Source organism: Staurois parvus, unplaced genomic scaffold (genome assembly GCF_062004578.1).
Source record: "Staurois parvus isolate SC_StPar_1 unplaced genomic scaffold, SC_StPar_1.0 ptg000209l, whole genome shotgun sequence".
In the NCBI taxonomy this organism is placed as follows: domain Eukaryota; kingdom Metazoa; phylum Chordata; class Amphibia; order Anura; family Ranidae; genus Staurois; species Staurois parvus.
In genome coordinates this window covers 3,665,990-3,686,785 of record NW_028318005.1, presented here as the reverse complement: position 1 = coordinate 3,686,785, position 20,796 = coordinate 3,665,990, and the positions used below count along the sequence as shown (strand labels likewise).

General features: G+C 44.0%; 1 protein-coding gene across 1 annotated transcript in view; it reads right to left on the bottom strand.

Annotated features, from left to right (window-relative positions):
• SLC6A1 (solute carrier family 6 member 1) overlaps window positions 1-20,796 on the bottom strand; it is a 268,154-nt gene that overhangs the window by 55,468 nt on the left and 191,890 nt on the right. Inside the window, exons 6-10 of the mRNA XM_089678691.1 lie at window positions 17,983-18,115; window positions 15,234-15,368; window positions 15,043-15,146; window positions 12,223-12,347; window positions 11,504-11,616 (exon numbers count right to left, since the gene is read on the bottom strand). Of these exons, the coding sequence (XP_089534817.1) occupies window positions 11,504-11,616; window positions 12,223-12,347; window positions 15,043-15,146; window positions 15,234-15,368; window positions 17,983-18,115 (610 nt within the window). The remainder of the gene's footprint in view (window positions 1-11,503; window positions 11,617-12,222; window positions 12,348-15,042; window positions 15,147-15,233; window positions 15,369-17,982; window positions 18,116-20,796) is intronic.

The window sequence follows — 20,796 nt, the reverse complement described above, 5'->3', positions numbered from 1 at the left end:
AATTGATGATGATGAGGCTGATCGCACTTGGCAGCCTCGTTGTCATCAGGCTATTGCTTCCGCATCATCAGGAGAAGAGGGTGCCAGCTTGCCAGCGAGCAAAACAGTCGGTGGGTTGCCCAGGAGGCAGCAGGGTCGCAGCAGTGTCAGTGGAGCCAAACGGCCACGGAGTAGAGCACCAGCTCCACTGCAGCCTACCACCACGGCCAGTAGTGGTGCCGGTGTGCACGGAGGAAGTAGCAGTCAGCCAGTGAGGAGTAGCGGGGGCAAAGTTTCCTACTCGGCGGTGTGGCAATTTTTCGTCAAGCCGCCCGAGGAAGTAAATGTAGCCGTATGTCAACTATGTGGCCAGAAAGTCAAGCGTAGCCAATGTTGGGACTACAGCGTTGCGTCAGCATATGCAGCGTCGCCATTCGGTGTCCTGGGAAAACCGTGATAAAGATACGGCGGTTCTGCCTGCCCCAGCCCCCGCTCCATCACCCGCTCCGTTACTTGCTCCGTCACCCGACGTCAATCGCCCTCTATCAGCCAGTCAAGGCTCCAACACCTCTGCTGAGGGGAGTTGTCGCTCGTTGGCATCTTCCGCTCGTTCAGATGCTCCTTCTCCTGCTACTCCTCTTCACGGATTCCGTCAGCAGTCTTTCTTGGAATCCGTTTCCAAGAGACAACAGTTTGCGAGCACGCACCCGACGGTGCAGAAGCTGAACGTCCTCCTGTCCAAGTTGCTGGTGCTGCAGTCCCTCCCTTTCCAAGTGGTGGACTCAGCACCTTTCCGAGAAATGATGGCTTGTGCCGAGCCGCGGTGGAGAGTGCCAAGCCGGCATTTCTTCACCAAAAAGGCAGTGCCAGCCCTGCATTCACATGTAGAAGAGATGGTGGGCCAGTCTTTGAGCATGTCGGTCTCTGCCAAAGTGCACGGCAGCGCCGACGTGTGGAGCTGTAACTACGGTCAGGGACAGTACATGTCATTTACGGCCCACTGGGTGAACGTGGTGCCGGCACAGCCGCACCAGCAACTTGGACAGGTCACGCCGCTTTTGCCTCCACGTTTGCACGTCCTTGGTCCAGCAAAGATGTCCGCCTCTACCACCTCTTCTTCCGCCGTGTCCTCTGCCGCCACCCCCGTGCCATTACCCGACCGGCATATCACATGTGCAGGGCGCAACGGTGTCACGCTGTGCTGCACCTGGTATGCCTTGGCGAATGTAGTCACACAGGGGAGGAACTTCTGAGTGTAATGAACAGAGAAATCGACAGATGGCTGTCTCCGCGCAAACTGAAAATCGGAACCATGTTGACCGACAACGGAAAGAACATGGTGTCTGCTCTGCGTCAAGGAAGGTTGTGCCATGCGCCATGCATGGCTCACGTGTTCAATCTGGTTGTCAAGCGGTTCCTAAAATCCACCATCCCACTGCAAGACATCCTTAAAATGTCACGTAAACTTTGCATGCATTTCAGCCATTCCACACCGCAAAGCACACCCTCCTTGAGCTGCAGCGGCAGAACAGAATTCCACAGCATCGCCTGATCTGCGACGTTGCAACAAGGTGGAATTCAACCCTACATATGTTAGACCGCCTTTACGAACAGCGAAAGGCCATCACCGATTTCCTGATGTTACAAGCGGATAAAGGTACTCCCCTGTGTAACTTAGATGTCAGCCATTGGCAGCTCATGCGTGACACCTGCCGCTTGCTCAGGCCCTTTGAGGAGGCCACGCTATTCGTGAGTCGGCAGGACTATGGGATGAACAACGTCATTCCTCTGTTGCACGTCCTGGAACAAATGCTGTTAACAATGGCTGGTCAGGGTGCGGTAGACGTGGCGCACAGATCTCAACGCCACATGACCCCTGTGGGGGCAGGACAGGAAGAAGAGGAGGAGGTAGAGGAGGACATTGGTGCTCAGGAATTATTGAGTGAAATGGGTGGTTTTTCCACTCAGCGGACAGGAGTGGAGGAGCAGGAGCATCTGGTAGAGGAGGAGGAGGAGACAGAGGACCCAGACGCACCGTGGCAGTATGCTGTGGAGATGGAGGCAGGGAGTCCCTCGCATTCCTTGGCACAAATGGCCCATAGCATGCTCGGTTGCTTGCGTAGCGACAGCCGAATAATAACCATCAGACAGAGGGATGACTTTTGGCTGTCCACCTTGTTGGACCCTCGCTACCGTTCAAAAATGGTGGCCTTTTTCACACCTGCTGAGAGGGAGGCCAAAATAACGTACTATAAAAACCACCTATGTAGTCAGTTGGTCTCTGCCTTTGTGCGCCAACGTCCATCCTCAGACACTGTGGGCCCTGTGCGCTCGCGTTCCGCTGCCATGGCAGCAGGGGAGGGGTGGGGTGGTAGGAGCAGTGGCAGCTCCACCAGCAGCGGCTGCCTCAGTCTGCAGTCGATGATGAGTAGCTTTCTTCACCAGCGCAGTGAGGAAACTACTAACCAGCCGCAGCAGCAGCAGCATCAGGTGGACCTGGAGCAGGACCTCAAACAACAGGCTTGGGCCTACTTGGACAGCACCCTGCCAACCGAGGTAGACAATCCCCTTGACTACTGGGCAACGAAACTTGACCTTTGGCCCCAACTAGCTGAATTTGCCCTTGAAAGGCTGTCATGCCCGGCCAGTAGCGTGGCATCGGAGCGCGTGTTTAGTGCGGCAGGAGGTATTGTAACTCCGCGGAGGACACGACTGTCCACCCAAAGTGTGGAGAGACTCACGTTTGTGAAAATGAATCAGGCGTGGATTAGTCTGGATTTCAAACCACCAGTTCCTGACACAACTGACTAAATCCGCCATGAATCATGCCCCAAACATGTTATTAGGGACAAATGGAAGACCTCCACCTGATCCGTACATTTGTATATATATTTTATTGAGAGGCTGCTGGTCGGCCGACTCATGTTTTGCACATTTTTAATGACTTATACTCTGCAGGTCGGGCCCCTCATGAATTGGGGTTTTTAAATTATTTATACTTCGCTGGACGACCGTCACATGAATTGAACCTTTTTAATGACTTATACTCTGCTGGTCGGGCCCCTCATGAATTGGTGTTTTTAAATTTATTTATACGTCGCTGGACGACTGTCACATGAATTTAAACTTTTTAATTATTTATAGTCGACCAGTTCCAGACCGATGGAATAGCAATTTTTTTATATATTTATTTGACACGTGTTGTCCATCTCATCAACGAGGTGGACTGTTTATTTATTGGCCACGGTTTGGCCCCCTCCTGTTTCTTACATTGTTAACTTGTTGTATCGGTCACGGTTTGGCCACATGTTTGGTTGTCTTGTTAAGATTTTCTGTAATGTACACAGTTACGCTTGACTTGTCGACTTTCCACAATCTACTAAGGTATAGCATCGCATCAAAGTTTTTTATTTTTTTTTTTTTGGTCTAAACCATTTCTTATAATGTCAATTTGTAGGATACGCCGCTGTAAGGCGACCTACTTTTTTGTCACTGTGTAGACATCTATTTATAGGCCGATGTTTGGCCAGAAAGATATATTTAGTAATAACCTAGCCGTTCAAGCCGCTCACTGAACACCTCGGGAATTGCTTTGTATATCTGTCGCCTTAGGGGCCGCTGTCTGGCGACATAATTTTTTGTCACTGTGTAGACATCTATTTATAGGCCGATGTTTGGCCACAAAAATATATTTAGTAATAACCTAGCCGTTCAGGCCGCTCCCTGAACACCTCGGGAATTGCTTTGTATATCTGTCGCCTTAGAGGCCGCTGTCTGAACAGCTCATGAATTTCTTTCTATATGTGTCGCCTTTGAGGCCGCTGGCTGGACAGCTGATGAATTGATTTGTATATATGTACTTATTGTCCGCTGTCCGGACAGCTCATGAATTACTTTTTGTATATAGCTTTCCAAATCACTCTCAGAATAAGTCATGATATTCATGCTGTGTATAGCCTTATAGGCCAATGGTCAATCAAGTCATGATTGTTATAGTGTGTATAGCCTTATAGGCCGCTGTCTTTACAACTTTATAATTCCATGCAGTATATAGCCCTATCGGCCACTTTCTGGCATCCAGTTGCTGTAGCCCCCATCACCACACTGTGCCACGGGCCCCTGTACCGCCTTCTCATACTGCTGCCAGATCCATCCTCTGCCATGTGCGTCTTTGTCGTCTGCTCACGCTGCTGGGTTCCAGTTTTAAACCTAGGCCTGTGTATGGCTTCCGAATACTGCTGCCTCCACCGCCACCCTGCGCCATGTGCCTCTGTCGTCTGCTCACGCTGCTGACGGCTTCCGCTTTTTAACCTAGGCCTGTGTATGGCTTCCGAATACTGCTGCTTCCACCGCCACCCTGCGCCATGTGCCTCTTTCGTCTGCTCACGCTGCTGACGGCTTCCGCTTTTTAAACTAGTCCTGTGTATGTCTTCCGAATACTGCTGCCTCCACCGCCACCCTGCGCCATGTGCCACTTTCGGGTCTCCTCACACTGCTGCCAGGTCCATACTGATTCATGGCCCCCTGTACCGGCTCCTCATGAACGTGGTTCAGCGGGTTTGCATCACTTAACGGCAAATCGTTGACAAATGCTGGGACGTTCAGTGTTGTGCGCATTAAGCCAGACACCAAAGGGCAGCACAGACCTGTTATTACTCGCTCAAGCATGGCTGAACAAAACCAGTCTCTACCACAAATTGGACCCAGACCTGCCCAGGGTCTCGTAACTAGATTGCACGGAGGAGTAGAGTCCGTTATCGGAATTAAATAGACAAAACGCCACACCAAAAGGAGTGGTCATTTCCAACACTTATTCCAGAAAGAGGAACAACCCGTTTCATATACGGCCCGTAGACGTTTCACGTCTGCCACATTCAGTCGATTTAAGACGCAAGCTCCACTTCCTGTGGTCTCTGACCGTCGATATACCTTTAAGTGTCAGCTTTGAAGCTATATTCCCTCCGGAGCACTGACACTGGTGCCCTTCCGTCAACATGCCTTTAAGTTTCAGTTTTCAACCATATTCCCCACAGAAGCCAAACTCTTGGGTATCCCAGAAGCTGCTCAGCGGGTCAGGGCAATAAAGCTCCCGGTTCGCAGGTTGTTCCGTCTTATGGATGGAAGTACGACGGTATATGATCTTCTTCGCACCCACGGCATTACCTCATAAAATTTCTGCATTGCATCTGCAATCACAACGCTGACTTCCCGGATCGCCACTCAGCCATTGGACTCTTGATAGTCGTCTCCCCACACTGCTGCTGGGGGGACTTTTTAACCTAGGCCTGTGTATGGCCTTCAATTGAAGCTGCTTCCGCTCTGCCACTCTGCCATTGGACTCTTGATAGTCGTCTCCCCACGCTGCTGCTGGGGGGACTTTTTAACATAGGCCTCTGTATGGCCTTTAATTGAAGCTGCTTACGCTCCGCCACTCTGCCATGGGCCTCTTGGGTATCCCAGAAGCTGCTCAGCGGGTCAGGGCAATAAAGCTCCCGGTTCGCAGGTTGTTCCGTCTTATGGATGGAAGTACGACGGTATATGATCTTCTTCGCACCCACGGCATTACCTCATAAAATTTCTGCATTGCATCTGCAATCACAACGCTGACTTCCCGGATCGCCACTCAGCCATTGGACTCTTGATAGTCATCTCCCCACACTGCTGCTGGGGGGACTTTTTAACCTAGGCCTGTGTATGGCCTTCAATTGAAGCTGCTTCCGCTCCGCCACTCTGCCATTGGACTCTTGATAGTCGTCTCCCCACGCTGCTGCTGGGGGGACTTTTTAACATAGGCCTCTGTATGGCCTTTAATTGAAGCTGCTTACGCTCCGCCACTCTGCCATGGGCCTCTTGGGTATCCCAGAAGCTGCTCAGTGGGTCAGGGCAATAAAGCTCCCGGTTCGCAGGTTGTTCCGTCTTATGGATGGAAGTACGACGGTATATGATCTTCTTCGCACCCACGGCATCACCTCATAGAATCTCTGCATTGCATCTGCAATCACAACGCTGACTTCCCGGATCGCCACTCAGCCATTGGACTCTTGATAGTCGTCTCCCCACACTGCTGCTGGGGGGACTTTTTAACCTAGGCCTGTGTATGGCCTTCAATTGAAGCTGCTTCCCCTCTGCCACTCTGCCATTGGACTCTTTATAGTCGTCTCCCCACGCTGCTGCTGGGGGGACTTTTTAACATAGGCCTCTGTATGGCCTTTAATTGAAGCTGCTTACGCTCCACCACTCTGCCATGGGCCTCTTGGGTATCCCAGAAGCTGCTCAGCGGGTCAGGGCAATAAAGCTCCCGGTTCGCAGGTTGTTCCGTCTTATGGATGGAAGTACGACGGTATATGATCTTCTTCGCACCCACGGCATTACTTCGTAGAATTTCTGCATTGCATCTGCAATCACAACGCTGACTTCCCGGATCGCCACTCAGCCATTGGACTCTTGATAGTCGTCTCCCCACACTGCTGCTGGGGGAACTTTTTAACCTAGGCCTGTGTATGGCCTTCAATTGAAGCTGCTTCCGCTCCGCCACTCTGCCATTGGACTCTTGATAGTCGTCTCCCCACGCTGCTGCTGGGGGGACTTTTTAACCTAGGCCTGTGTATGGCCTTCAATTGAAGCTGCTTCTGCTCTGCCACTCTGCCATTGGACTCTTGATAGTCGTCTCCCCACACTGCTGCTGGGGGGACTTTTTAACATAGGCCTCTGTATGGCCTTCAATTTAAGCTGCTTACGCTTCGCCACTCTGCCATGGGCCCCTGTACCGCCTCCTCTTGCTGCTGCCAGGTCCAGAGTGTGTCATGGGTCCCTGTACGGCCTCCCATTGCTGCTGACTTCATCGCCAGACTCTGCCATGTGCCACTTTCAGGTCTCCTTACACTGTTGGTGGGTTCCATTTTGTGATAGGGTGCTGTATGGCCTTCCATTGCTGCTGCCTCCACCGCCACCCTGCGCCATGTGCCTCTGTCATCTGCTCATGCTGCTGACGGCTTCCGCTTTTTAACCGAGGCCTGTGTTTGGCTTCCGAATACTGCTGCATCCACTGCCACCCTGCGCCATGTGTCTCTGTCGTCTGCTCACGCTGCTGACGGCTTCCGCTTTTTAACCTAGGCCTGTGTATGGCTTCAGAATAATGCTGCCTACACCGCCACCCTGCGCCATGTGCCTCTGTCGTCTGCTCACGCTGCTGCCAGGTCCATACTGATTCATGGCCCCCTGTACCGGCTCCTCATGAACGTGGTTCAGCGGGTTTGCATCACTTAACGGCAAATCGTTGACAAATGCTGGGACGTTCAGTGTTGTGCGCATTAAGCCAGACACCAAAGGGCAGCACAGACCTGTTATTACTCGCTCAAGCATGGCTGAACAAAACCAGTCTCTACCACAAATTGGACCCAGACCTGCCCAGGGTCTCATAAGTAGATTGCACGGAGGAGTAGAGTTCGTTATTGGAATTAACTGTGAGGGACTTTTAAACCTAGGCCTGTGTATGGCCTTCAATTGAAGCTGCTTCTGCTCCGCCACTCTGCCATTGGACTCTTGATAGTCGTCTCCCCACGCTGCTGCTGGGGGGACTTTTTAACATAGGCCTCTGTATGGCCTTCAATTTTAGCTGCTTACGCTCCGCCACTCTGCCATGGGCCCCTGTACCGCCTCCTCATGCTGCTGCCAGGCCCGTAATCTGCCATGGGCCCCCGTACCGACTCCTCATGCTGCTGCCAGGCCTGTAATCTGTCATGGGCCCCTGTACCGCCTCCTCATGCTGCTGCCAGGTCCAGAGTGTGTCATGGGTCCCTGTACGGCCTCCCATTGCTGCTGTCTCCATCGCCACACTCTGCCATGTGCCACTTTCAGGTCTCCTCACACTGCTGGTGGGTTCCATTTTGTCATAGGGTGCTGTATGGCCTCCCATTGCTGCTGCCTCCACCGCCACACTGTGGCTCCACACTCTGGTTTTGGCCCCGTGACTGCCCAAATGAGTGAAGTGTGCGGTGATTCTAAGATCGACGGCACTCATCTGCATGTCATACTGACTGACAGTATTATTTCTCTTCCCCAGCAGACTCCAAGGGCATTTAAATTAAAGGTACAGTGTTCTGCACTAATATAAAGGCTCTCTGAAGCCTAGAAACACCCTTTTTATAAGTTAAATTCGCAGCAAATATATTCGGCTCGAAGCGAATTTATTCGGCGAATTCGGCGAATCAGCCGAACCAAATTTTTGAATAATTCGCTCATCTCTACCCAAAGCTTGCATCAGCAGATGCTTGAACATTCATCTAAAACTTAAAGAATGCTTAAGCAAAAGACTTGGTGGCAGCCTTACAAATTTGGGAAACCAATGCTTGGAACTGGAAAGCACAGGAATAGTTCACTGATCTAGAAAAGTTACATCTTGATTGAAAATTTTGAAACTATGAAGATGTTTGAGTAGAGACCTTCAAACCTTTCAGCTTCAGGAACCATGACAATAATTTCTTGTACTAGGAGCTCTGCCAGGGCAGCATGGACACCCGATAGATGCAGAGAGCTCAAAATAATTTACAACATGTATCAGGCCAGAGGCAGTGTTCTTTGGCTATCATACACAAAAGCAAGGTATTGGAGAGTGCCAAATGTGAAACCCAGTGAACATATCACATTCTGGGCAGTCTTCACCTCAATTGGAGGCATAGTTCCAAGGGAATGTTCAGGGATCAGGATCATACCTTGGACCAGTGAAGTGATCAGTGGATAACAAACCAGGGTGCTCGGTGTCTAACGAGAGCAACACATGCAGAGCCTAATGTCCAACAGCAGCATTACAGATTAGCCTTGCAATCTTAGTTCTGTGAGGTTTTGGCATGACCTCTAAGTGGCACCAAGAATCAGCCAATGCATAGCTGCAAATAGAGCCCAGATCTGTAGTGTTACAAAGGTAACTTTATCTTGATAAAAATATAAATATTAAGTAAAAATGGGTGAGCTTTTCTTCTAAAACAAAAGATGTCAATCCTAAAACACTAGGAAAAAAACAAATCATCATGGGAGTGGGAGGGGTTAAATTTGGCTGGCCAGTGGCTTTTTTGTTTTCTAGTGTCAGTATAACCTAAATGATCACATGTGCCTTGATGAACGATTAAAAACAGTATTTTTTCATGCACATGACTGGATGATTTTGGGGAGTACAACTTTACCTCATTTACTAAACTCAGTTAACATTCACTTTGCTAAGTGACTATTCTCTACTCCTTTAGTTACGGAACCCTAATGTGTGATGGAAACAGTGTAATATTTTAATAATATACGACTGTATATTTGCAATGCTGATAATATACTTTTTTCCCCAATGAAGCAAATTGGACCATGCTTTTTTGGAGAGTTTTTTTTGCCCTTCCTTGCCTTTTAGTGGGTGATAGGGGGGGTTGGCAATAAAGCAAACTGTTTGCCACGGAAGGTCTACTAGCAGCTAAATTTTCTTGCATTGTTTAAACTTTAGGACTGCATTATTATTATACAGTATTTATATAGCGCCAATGGGTATGCTCAGTGCTGTACAGTAGCAGGGGGGACATAACATGAGACAAGACAGTAACAATGCAAAACACGAGGGGTTTGAGGGCCCTGCTCTTTCGAGCACATGAGTCTAGGTCCATGTAGGTTCTCTTTAGGCGAAGAACTTGAAAAACAGGGATTGTAAATAGCTACACCATGGACCAGGTGCCAGCTTGATCAAAGAACGTGTGATATTTAAAGTACAACTAATGGCAAAATAGAGTGGAGAGAGATTTGGACACCTGCCAGGCTTTTATTGTTGTCTGTGCCCCTGTTAGGGAGATTCACTTTCTCTATTTGTCAAGGTTACTGTTATCATGTAAACTGAAAAAAAATCCCAAATTTTGGGTTGTCCTCAAAACAGCATTAGAAGGGAAATATTCCAATGGGGACACTAGTTCTGATGACCCTCATTTTGAAGGGATTTCCTTTCACTTCCTGTTTTGGCTATGGGGCAGAAATTGAAGGGAAATCTCCCCAATGGAACACAGATGGCAAAATAATGTTATTATTTCATGCATTGCTGTTACACAGAAGAATGCTTATAAGTATGTGTAGTGACATGCTGGCTACAGAGCATATACTTTGCCATGATAATATAATATAACATAATATTTTACCCAATGGTAAATCTAATAGTCGATGGAAACTTAAATGACATTTGGCTGGTTCCATCAATTATTCATTTTATAAATTATGGTCTAATTATATAATTATGCATCTATTTATAAACTCATTGAACACACAAGTAGTCAATTAATATACCCATTTTTATATTTACTAGAGGGAATAGTTATATTATTTTTTTTTATTAAATATTCTTTTATGGTTAGTAATTTTTTTCTTTTATCTAGATCATATTGCTCCACCCCAGGATTAACAATCTTGGACATAGTAGTACTGATGAGCATTATTGTATTATTGCATTTTCATAATAAGATAAAGTTAATGGACTAAATAATAATATTTTGTACATTCATGACAATAATAAGAGATGATTCAGAGTAAGAATATAATGCTATTTACATTATAGGCATAAACTCTAATATAGCTTTGTAATGCCTGCTGCTTAAATGTTCTACATTTATAAGTCAATATGGCTTTGTCTAGTTAGCACCTCTTTTGTACTGTAGCAGTTTACAGTACCATTGATTTGTTGCCGTTGATTTCTTATTTTGGTATTTTGAGATGACATCGGTGTTGTCTTGAGAGGGGATATTTGTTTTTGGTCTTTTCTTAGTCAAGCCTAAGTGCTCGGTGCCTGATACAAAATGTGAACCAGATCCTCACACCATTCCTCTTTATTAGTAACAGCTGTCATACTCACAGCTGCCTCATACAGTATAACGAAATCATGAGCATAGAAGACTAGCTATTAAGTACATAATGATGATGTTTCCGGTAATTTAGCTAGAGTCAAGCAATCCTGAATTTAACTGGTGATACACTTGATATGTTTGTCACCCATTCTGGCTAATTTCTGCTGGATCTGCCTGATTTCATATACAGTATATGACAGTACCAGACACCTCCAGGTTGACTATTTTAAATTGTAAAGAGAGATTGCATACGTTTGAAAACTCTTTTTATAATTTTCCCAATAAAAGCTGAAACCTGGAGCTGTCTAATTGCTTTTCTTTCCTCTCTCCTCTCCAAACAGTAAATTATTTTAAAATAAGCCATCACTATTCCTTGTACCTGCAAGTAAGGTGAAGCAATTAATCCTCAAAGTTCACAGCGGAAGAAATAAGTACATTTTTAAGTGTTAGCTAGCCAGTAGATTGTGCCTTAAAAATGTATTACCCTTATACAACTATGGTTAACGTGGGTTACCAATGCTACTTTGTCAGGCAACTGACTTTGATTTCATCTGTCAATTGCCATTACAATTTAATTAAAATAATCTGCTGCAACATATACAAATATTTAAGCCATATTACATCAATACAAATACTTTTAATGCATATGCTTTTAGAGGAAAATATACCTGACTGTCAATTCCAAGCATCAGCAACATGGAAAAGAAGAGAACAGCCCATAGGGGAGAAATCGGCAGTTGTGTGACAGCTTCCGGGTAAGCCAAAAATGCTAATCCAGGTCCTAAAGGAAAAATGCACATATCATTTTTATAATAGGTTGGATGATATTGTTCATTTTTAGAGCACACATTGGATTTTTTTAAATAAAAGAGTGCAAAGACATTGGTAATGAATAAAGCAAAATATCCCAAAACTGATTTCACTTCCTGATGACATATTAGAGAAGAAATAATTATCATTGTTTACTCTACTTACTGTATCATTTTCCTTTTAAATAATTCTGGTACTAATGGCATACTTTATTCCCAGAAACAAATATTAGCCTGGACTCTTAAGTGTTAATCTAATAGCTATTGCTCTAGACCTAATATCCACAACCACTGCTACTCCTCTGTATCTAACAATCTAATCTACTGCTAACAACCCATCCCACTACCAGCAACTCATGACGCCTCCTCCTCACTCCTCGCCAAGTCCTATAATCTCACAGAATGTCCACTTTACCACTAGAGAAGTGGTTTAGCAAAATACAGTTTTTCCTCAAGTAATGTAAAAGTTGCCATTTAAGCCCTTTAGAAGCAGCTGCAAACTCTGGCACCTCATTTCAAATGCAACCAATGTCTACCAATAATAGAAATGCAAGCTCAGTTAGTATTGATATACATACCTGAAGCTGCCACTTGTGCTATTGATCTTTTGGTCACGTGTGCCATGAATCCAACGATGGAAAAGATGACGAAACCAGCGAACATACTTGTACCAGAATTAATGCAGCAGACAATGATTGAATCCCTGAAAAAATTGTAATCTCTCGTTAGCTGTAATATTGCAAATTTAAGCTCCTGCTTAGATGCAGCTGCAACTATTAAATGAACATAAAACCTACTGTAGCCATGTACGGGTCTACAGCAACATGGAGAAGAAGGCAATACCCTCTGTTTCTCTACTTTTAACTGTAATGCAAATGTTATGCTGCATTATCCCCTCCAACCAGCAGAGAGAGAGCCACAGTTCTGTCAAATCCATAGGCGTCTATGCAGAGCACTGGTAAATATGAATGTTTTAGTTGGAGACTTCAGCCATACAGTGTTGCTAGTGGGCTCTGTACACTACAATTCCCAGGATGCACTGAGGAGCAGGGGGAGTGATGAGATAGCTTTTTCTCTTTTTTTCTTGGTGCCATGGACTCAGGGAGTGCACATTTGTAGCCAGGATTAGACTGTTTCCAGTCTACCCATTCTTACCCATTCTGCACCTATATTTCCTGGACTCTGCATCTGTGTCAAATCCACTGCATCACTATCACTCTACACTGCATTCTGGTTTGTTAGAACTGCTGAAAAAAGGGCCCCAATGATAGCCGGCAGAAGAGCAATCTAAAGGATGGCCCTCAGCCCATTGTTTCTGTTAAATCACCCTACATACCCCTTTGTTTCTCTACTAATAATACCATTTGTTCATCTTCAAATAATGAACTTTTCTAGCGTATCCATCGTTAATGTATTCTGGCAGTATAGCCTCTAAACTTGGTAATGTTAGTAGGTTTTATTACTGCTCTTTGCTGCATCTGCTGTGCTATTGTTTATGCTGATCTGGACACCAAATGTTATTATATGCTTAGTTCTTACCACTCATCATTACTTATACTAAGGGTGTTACTATTTTGTTGATTCAACCTTATATTTGTTTGTTACCAACTTTGTTTAGTGATAGTGATTTTCAGTGGCACTGGCTGTTTATAACTTTAACCTAGTGAGGGGCTTAGTTTAAGGAGGTTGAGGCTAAAAACCAGGGACCTATTCTATCCAGAGGCTCCATATGGTGCAGCCGTGCATGGTAGCCAGTCAGCATCTCATTTCAGCTTGTTCGATTAAGCTTTGGCAGTAAAACCTGGAAGCTGAATGGTTTCTATGCAGAGGTGCACTAGATTTTACAGTCTCCAGTTTTAGTAAATAAATATGCATTGGTTGACATTTAAAAAACCTTGCCTAACTGGGCGATACTAAAGTTACAAAGTATAAAAATAAAAATCAATAATAAAAAATTTAATTAAAGATCTTAAAGAACTTGTAGTTTCAAAGATGTATTATTTTAAACTTATCTATATAACTAGTAAGTCTGTTCGTTGCCTGTAAACCTTAATTACAATTCAGTTTATAAATAAAAGCAATTACTATGATTTACAGTCAGAGTAACATTTACATATTTTGCTACAAATGTTTCAAAGGCTTATCAGAACTGAACATAAACAACATAGATGTGTTCTTGTAAAAGGAGGAGCATTTTCTATGCATTGGTTACTTGCTTGTACAGAAATCCAGTTGGTCTGGAAGTGTTTTGTGTGGAGTAATATGGTATGAATGGCTAATTATATAGAACAGGTATTACTGTTTGTCATACTGTTGGGAGGCTGGGCTGTAACAATTGTGAGTAAAAAAAGAACTTGATTTGTTAGTCAGTGGGTTTGAAAAATAGCCCTGGATTGTTGGTCAGTGAGAGCAAAAAGAATCCCCAGCATCATTATGCAGTGTGACTTAAAAATTATCCTGCAGTGTTGACCAGCGGGAATTAAAATGTTTCTGCATTCTTATTTGGCAGGTGTAAAAAATTCCCTTGCCTCATTGATAAGGGGACTACAATTGCTCCTACTTTGTTGGTCAGTGGGAGTAAAAACAATGCCCCTGCATCATTGATCAGTGGGAGTAGAAAAAAATGCTGCCTCTTTGTTGGTCAGCAGATGCAAAAAATTCCCCATGTGGTATTGATCACTAGGAGTACAAAAAAAAACCTTTCTCATTGATCATAAAAATTATTCTCCTTTGTCGGTAAGTATGAGTTAAAAAAATTAACTGGCATAAGTGATCATTGGAAGTAAGAAAATGCCAGGACCAGAACAACATATGTAAATGTCCATGCAGGGAGGGATTGTGCTCCTTCATTAGTCTCAGTTGGAGAAAATAATTATCTATTGTTTGTGTCAGTGGGAGGATTAGCTCCCCAGGGTTAGTGTCAGTTGGAGGAACAGAGCTTTATGGTTTGAGTCCATAGAGGAAATGGTGCCCAATGATTGATGTCAGTACCCTATCATTGTTGCCAGGGAGAGGAATAGTTTCCCATTATTTCTGGAGGGCAATGGGATTTGGAAAGCCTATCCCAGCACTGTTGTATAAGGGTTATTCACCTTTGAATACACTCAATGGAACGATCCACTCCTGACCAGTTGACATCATTGCTTGAACTATGCAGGCACCATTGGGAAAAAAAATCACTCCTTCTGACTACCTAGGATACATTTCCTGGTGCTGTAATGCCTTGCAGCATGCAATAAGATGACCTGCATGTTGGCCATAGTTTGACGACCGTCATTACAAAATGCTGGACTACAATAAAGCCTTACCAGTGATTTTGAACATCAGTTAATTAAGATATCCAGATTAATGTCTTTAACATATTGACTACTGTTGTAGGAATATAGCTATATACTTGCCTGTAAACATTATTGTGGAATGAGTTGTAACTTCCAAGGGCAATTAGTGACCCAAGTCCCAGTCCATACGAGAAGAAGATTTGGGTAGCAGCATCCAGCCACACCTGCAACCAGGACAATGACAAAAAAGCTGTTGTACATAAACAGAATTAGGACTCAGTGAGCACTTATGACAAAAATATGTGTGTTACCCCAGAATCGGACAATTTGCTGAAATTCGGAGTGATATAAAATAGGATCCCATCCTTGGCTCCAGGTAAAGTCACTCCACGGAAAAACAAAATGACCAGCATGATGTATGGGTAAGTGGCGGAGAAGTAGACAACCTAAGAAAGAACATTTTTGTTTATTGCCCTGAGAATATTTATTTCAACATAAAAAAAACCCTAAAACCAATAGGGGTGCACTTTACAATTACGCTAAGTGCTCTGCTAGTCACTTCAAATAATTCAATTAACATGAATGTGTTAAAAAAAAACCCAAGAGGAGAGCCCAGTCATGTGGCCTGTCAAAGTTACGTGACCTACCTCTCCTTAAGTCATGGAATTTTCTATGCTTCGTTAATCACCTTACTACTGCCATAACGTAAACAAATGTCAGGTAGGTGGACTTAATCTGAAGTGCTGTTTCTAAATGGCAATGTAGGAAACACAGATGGCCAGCCACTGCACCTTTAAATCCTTTTGATCGTGTTGCCATTAGACAGCACTGATCACTGGCAAAATGCATAGAGCATATCAGAGTGGATGTATGCTTTGTGATTGCTGTGTTTACATTTGGGAGCTCCCCCCTTCCTCTCACAATAAAGAAATAGGAAGAATGAGGTTTGCGGCCTGATGTGAGGATGAAAGAAAGGAGAAGAGGAGAAAGGCAGCAGCAGAGGAAGGCTCCAAGGTGGGGTTGGAGGGGGTTAAAATGCCACTGGGCCCCATTGATTGTGGATCCTTTTTTAAATATGGGGAGTTTAAAGTGTCAATGACCACCATTGATTGGGGGGGAGGGTTATACAGTATGCCATTTACCACCACATAAAAACATCTATATACAGTATATACTCTATACTGGTGTGGCCAGCACACAATGCCTCTGATCGTGCTGTTATTAGGCAGCGGAGAGCATAGGCAAAATGCACAGAGCTGCCGCTTGTGATTGCTGTTCTAGCCAATCACAGTGATTACCTGTGTAAATGGTACAATTGCTTATACTAAGAACTAACTCACAATGGAGGAAGGAGGAACTGATGAATGAATTAGTCATTCATTAGTAGCAGTTTACAAGCAGCATCAAATTCAAGCTATTCATTTAAATGTGGGATAATTTTTAACTCTTTTACCACCAGGGGCGGACTGATCATTTGAAAACTCGGCACTGCCCGAGGGCCCGGGGTCATTAGCGGGCCCCATGAGATGCCCCTGGTACCTTTTTCATAGGCTTTTTTGAGTTTGGGCAAGGACACAGGGGCCCCATGATCCCCTATTGCCCAGGGGCCCCATGAGTTGTCAGCCTGCCCCTGTTCACCACCCACCACTTCTTTACATCTCAGCTCCTTCCTGACTTGTATAATAATCCTTACCACCCATATCCTGCACATCCCTCTTCCCCACCCTCCCACTGTATGTGACCCGTACCCAAACACCTTTACTTCCTCCTCCCTCTGTGTATGATCTGTACAGTAATGATGCCCTGTATCTAATGCACCATAGAGGAAGATTTATTAAGCTTCCCCAGCTTCATGTTAGAGCTGCACAACCTCTGATCACCAGCGGATGAACACACAACACGCTGCTTGTCACTAACGCCTGTTTGATCTGAGTCTTTGAGCGCAGGAGATAATGGATCTTTGGTGTCTAATGCACCATAACCAAGCTCCATGTTTTAAAGGCTTCTTCACCCAGCACTAATTTTTTCATGTAGACATGTAGACAGAATCATCTTTTTTCCCAAAAGATACTGGTGGTAAAATATTTGCTAAGTTTCCAGTGTGACTAATGATGCATCTCCTCCTATAAATGAAATATTGGTCTGGGGTGGAGTGATTGTTTAAAGGCATTGCTCTATAGTAGCATACAATATTAGGAAATAAGAAATACAAAGCAAGCATATTACCAACTTGTAAATAGGGCTGGGACAAGGGGTGGGTGGGAGGGGCGGCTGTCCTGGGTGCAACGGTCTACTGTAGAGATGGGGAAGCCTTCCTTCTGTTACAAGGCTGACAAAAATAGCAGCATAACTACTCCTGTTAAACTAGCGCTGAGATTGTTGAGGGGATAGCTGGGAGGCGGTGAGGGCTGTGTTCTCTCTACCCCTCCTTCTTGCCTCTTGTGGTGGGTCTGCGTTGGAAAAACTACATACTTCCAGGTCGGTGCAAAACTTGACTGGCAGATCAGGAGCTGCACAGTGATTTTGACAATTGACTGCTGTGCATGGGATCCTCTTAGCTTGCACATCGAGAATCAAGGGGTGGGGCGCATTTTGGCATCTTTGCCCTGGACCCTGGATGACCATGTACTGGCACATCTTGTAAATATTCAACTTTTTTTTTTAAAGTAAACTACAAAGCTACACAAAAGATACCATACAAATCTTTCAAATAGAGAGTTTGACTCTCCTAACTGTTCATCACTGATATTACATTTTCAGTGGAATCTGTCTCCTTCTGGCAATTATTGTTATCATTCTCTTTAAACCAGCAGCAGCATTTTGTAAGGTTCAGCCTAGACATTGACTTGAACATTCAAGCAATATTACATGATGTCACCTAAGTGCTGCTCATATTTATTTAACTAATTTTATGTAACAGAGCAGTTGCCTCAATACTGTGTCTTTTTTTTTTTGCAAATATCTCAAAAGCTGCCAAAATATTTCCAGTAATTGAACTTCTTGGCTACTAATTGCATAGACTTTTTGGATCAGCAATACATTTGGGAGTAATTGCCTTACCTTTCCTGTCCAGCCAACTCCTTTCCAGATGCAAAAATAGACAAGCACCCATGCAATAGCCAATGTAATAGCTAATGGCCATCTAATTTGGCCTGGTTTCTCTAAGCCATCTGTCATCTGGTGCATGTTCCGTCTGAAAAATAGCAAAATTAATAAATTAATAAAAAACCAGACCTTTTAAACTAGTCAACCACCAAAAAATCAGGACTTTTACCAGTTCAGCTCAATAATAATACCTTCATTTACAACCAACCATCAATCTAGTTTTGCATGGGAAAGCTCATTTATTATGAATTATTTAGGCAAAGAGCCCAGGAATTATCACCTCACTGCATCAAAAGGAATTTTTTTCACTAAAGAAACAGATATAACAAAATGCTTTTAGGGCTCAAATATATAGTCAAAAAGCAGCATCTTTATCAGTACCATTTTTTTTAGATGTCAACACATTTCTGTTATTTTTCTAGGGCCCGTGCAGACAGTGAGTAAAGATCAGCAAGGTTGTGCTGCTTTCAGATCCATAAAATGAAACAGAAAAATCTGCATCCGTGGTCAGTAATTTTTGCATATAAACACATTATTTAATTTATTACAGATACTTACTGTATATAGTGCTGTCAATTTTCACAGTACCTTATATACAGTATATACTGTATATTCATATAAGTCCCTGCCCTCAAGGAGCTTACAATCTAAGGTCCCTAACACTCATGCATACACATACTAGGGCCAATTTAGACAGGAGCAAATTAACCTACCAGAATGTCTTTAGAGAGTGGGAGGAAATCCTCACCGGCACAGAGAGAACATGCAAACTTGCTGTAGTTGTGATTTGAACTGGTAGTGCTGTGGTTGGGATTTGAACTGCCAACCCTAATGCTGTTAGGTGATAGTGCTAGCCATTGTGCTGCCTACATTAAACATATACACATAAATGTAACCTCTTGTCACCCACCTAATGAATATGTTCGGTGGCAAAGAGGGTGGTCTTTAATGTCTAGACACCATACATATGCATCCATGGGTGACAGAGGTTTCTGTGCTGGGAGCATGCTTACTGCATGCTCCTGCACAGTGATCATGCTACCAAAGACACCTTCCAGTCTCTAGTAATGATCGCGAGTGGGCAGAACCAGATCTTTATCATGTAACCACTGTGACAGTCAATCACAGTGGTCACATGTGTCACATGATTAGGCAGATCTTTCTGCCCCCTGGGAGTAATAGCCTAGCTAATGGGATGATGGGGATGGGTGGGAAGGAGTTAAAGAATGGAAGTAGAATTTTATACGTCTGAATGCTGTATGAATGCTTATGCCTTTATACACGTGTAGACATAAGCACTTTATAGACCATTGCAAGCATTTTTTTAATATGCAGCATAACATTTTTCTTTCAGCCTCTGCCAGCAAGATCTTAGGTAGATGATCACTAATTTCATTATGGCCCTGTGACTGGTATATTTAACAAGGGTTTACAAACACTTTAAATGCCAATCAGTCACTTAGTGGTTAGCAGCAGAACCCTGTATAAAACCAATCAAAAAGCTGGACAGACTAGTTGGATAAAACAGCCAGCAGGGACTAAAGAGACAATGAATGACCCACATACAGAGACAGGCACATGAAAATGCCATTTATAAAGACACAAGCAAGGTAAGAGGGATGGAAGAGACTGGCACAGCTGTGGAACTAAGAGGATCTTTCTTCTCAGTTCACACATGCAAAGTACTGATTCTGTCAGATTATACAATATGCAAGCCCATAGGGGGGAGATGAGCCTATTAAAACCTTTGCTTGAAATGACAATAGTTCAGAACACCTATTGATATAGTTTGCACATAATGGTGCAATACTGTACAGATACATTCCAGTCAAAAGTGAATATTTGCATATAAATGGATTATGTAAACACTGCATATTTACATGGTGTCACCACTAACACTATACAATGGCTTTTCTTGCAAATATCTAATGTCCTTAAGCCTCCTACCATTCCATGACTAACCACTTTCCAGCTATCTTTGCCACTAACACCTTCTAGAATTATTGTTATTGTTATAACTGAAGGGAGAGATGACACATTATCATTTACAGGAAACCAGTAACAAGAGAACTATGAGGACTTCCATTGCTGACCTCCTGAAGAAAGCACTAGATTTCTGGTGGACTCTCACTTCAATACCTTTTAAGTAACTGACCCAGAAGAAGTATGCCGATTAGAAAATCAGTAATATGCTTGTTCTGATCAGCTCAGAAAATACTCAAGCCACTAAATCAACTATAAGTGCCTTGAAAAAGTATTCATACCCCTTGAAATTTTCCACATTTTGTCATGTTACAACCTCAAACGTAAATGTATTTTATTGGGATTTTATGTGATAGACCAACACAAAGTGGCACATAATTGTGAAGTGGGAGGAAAGTGATGTGTTTTTCAAAATTCAGAAATAAATATCTGAAAAGTGTGACTTGCATTTGTATTCAGCCCCCTTTACTCTGATACCCCTAACTAAAATCTAGTGGAACCAATTGCCTTCAGAAGTCAACTAATTAGTAAACAGAGTCCACCTGTGTGTAATTTAAGTATAAATACAGCTGTTCTGTGAAGCCCTCAGAGGTTTGTTAGAGAACATTAGTGAACAAGCAGCATCATGAAGGCCAAGGAACACTCCAGACAGGTCAATGATTAAGTTGTGGATAATTTCAAAGCAGGGTTAGGTTATGAAAAAATATCCCAAGCTTTGAACATCTCAAGGAGCACTGTTCAATCCACCATCCGAGAATGGAAAGAGCATGGCACAACTGTAAACCT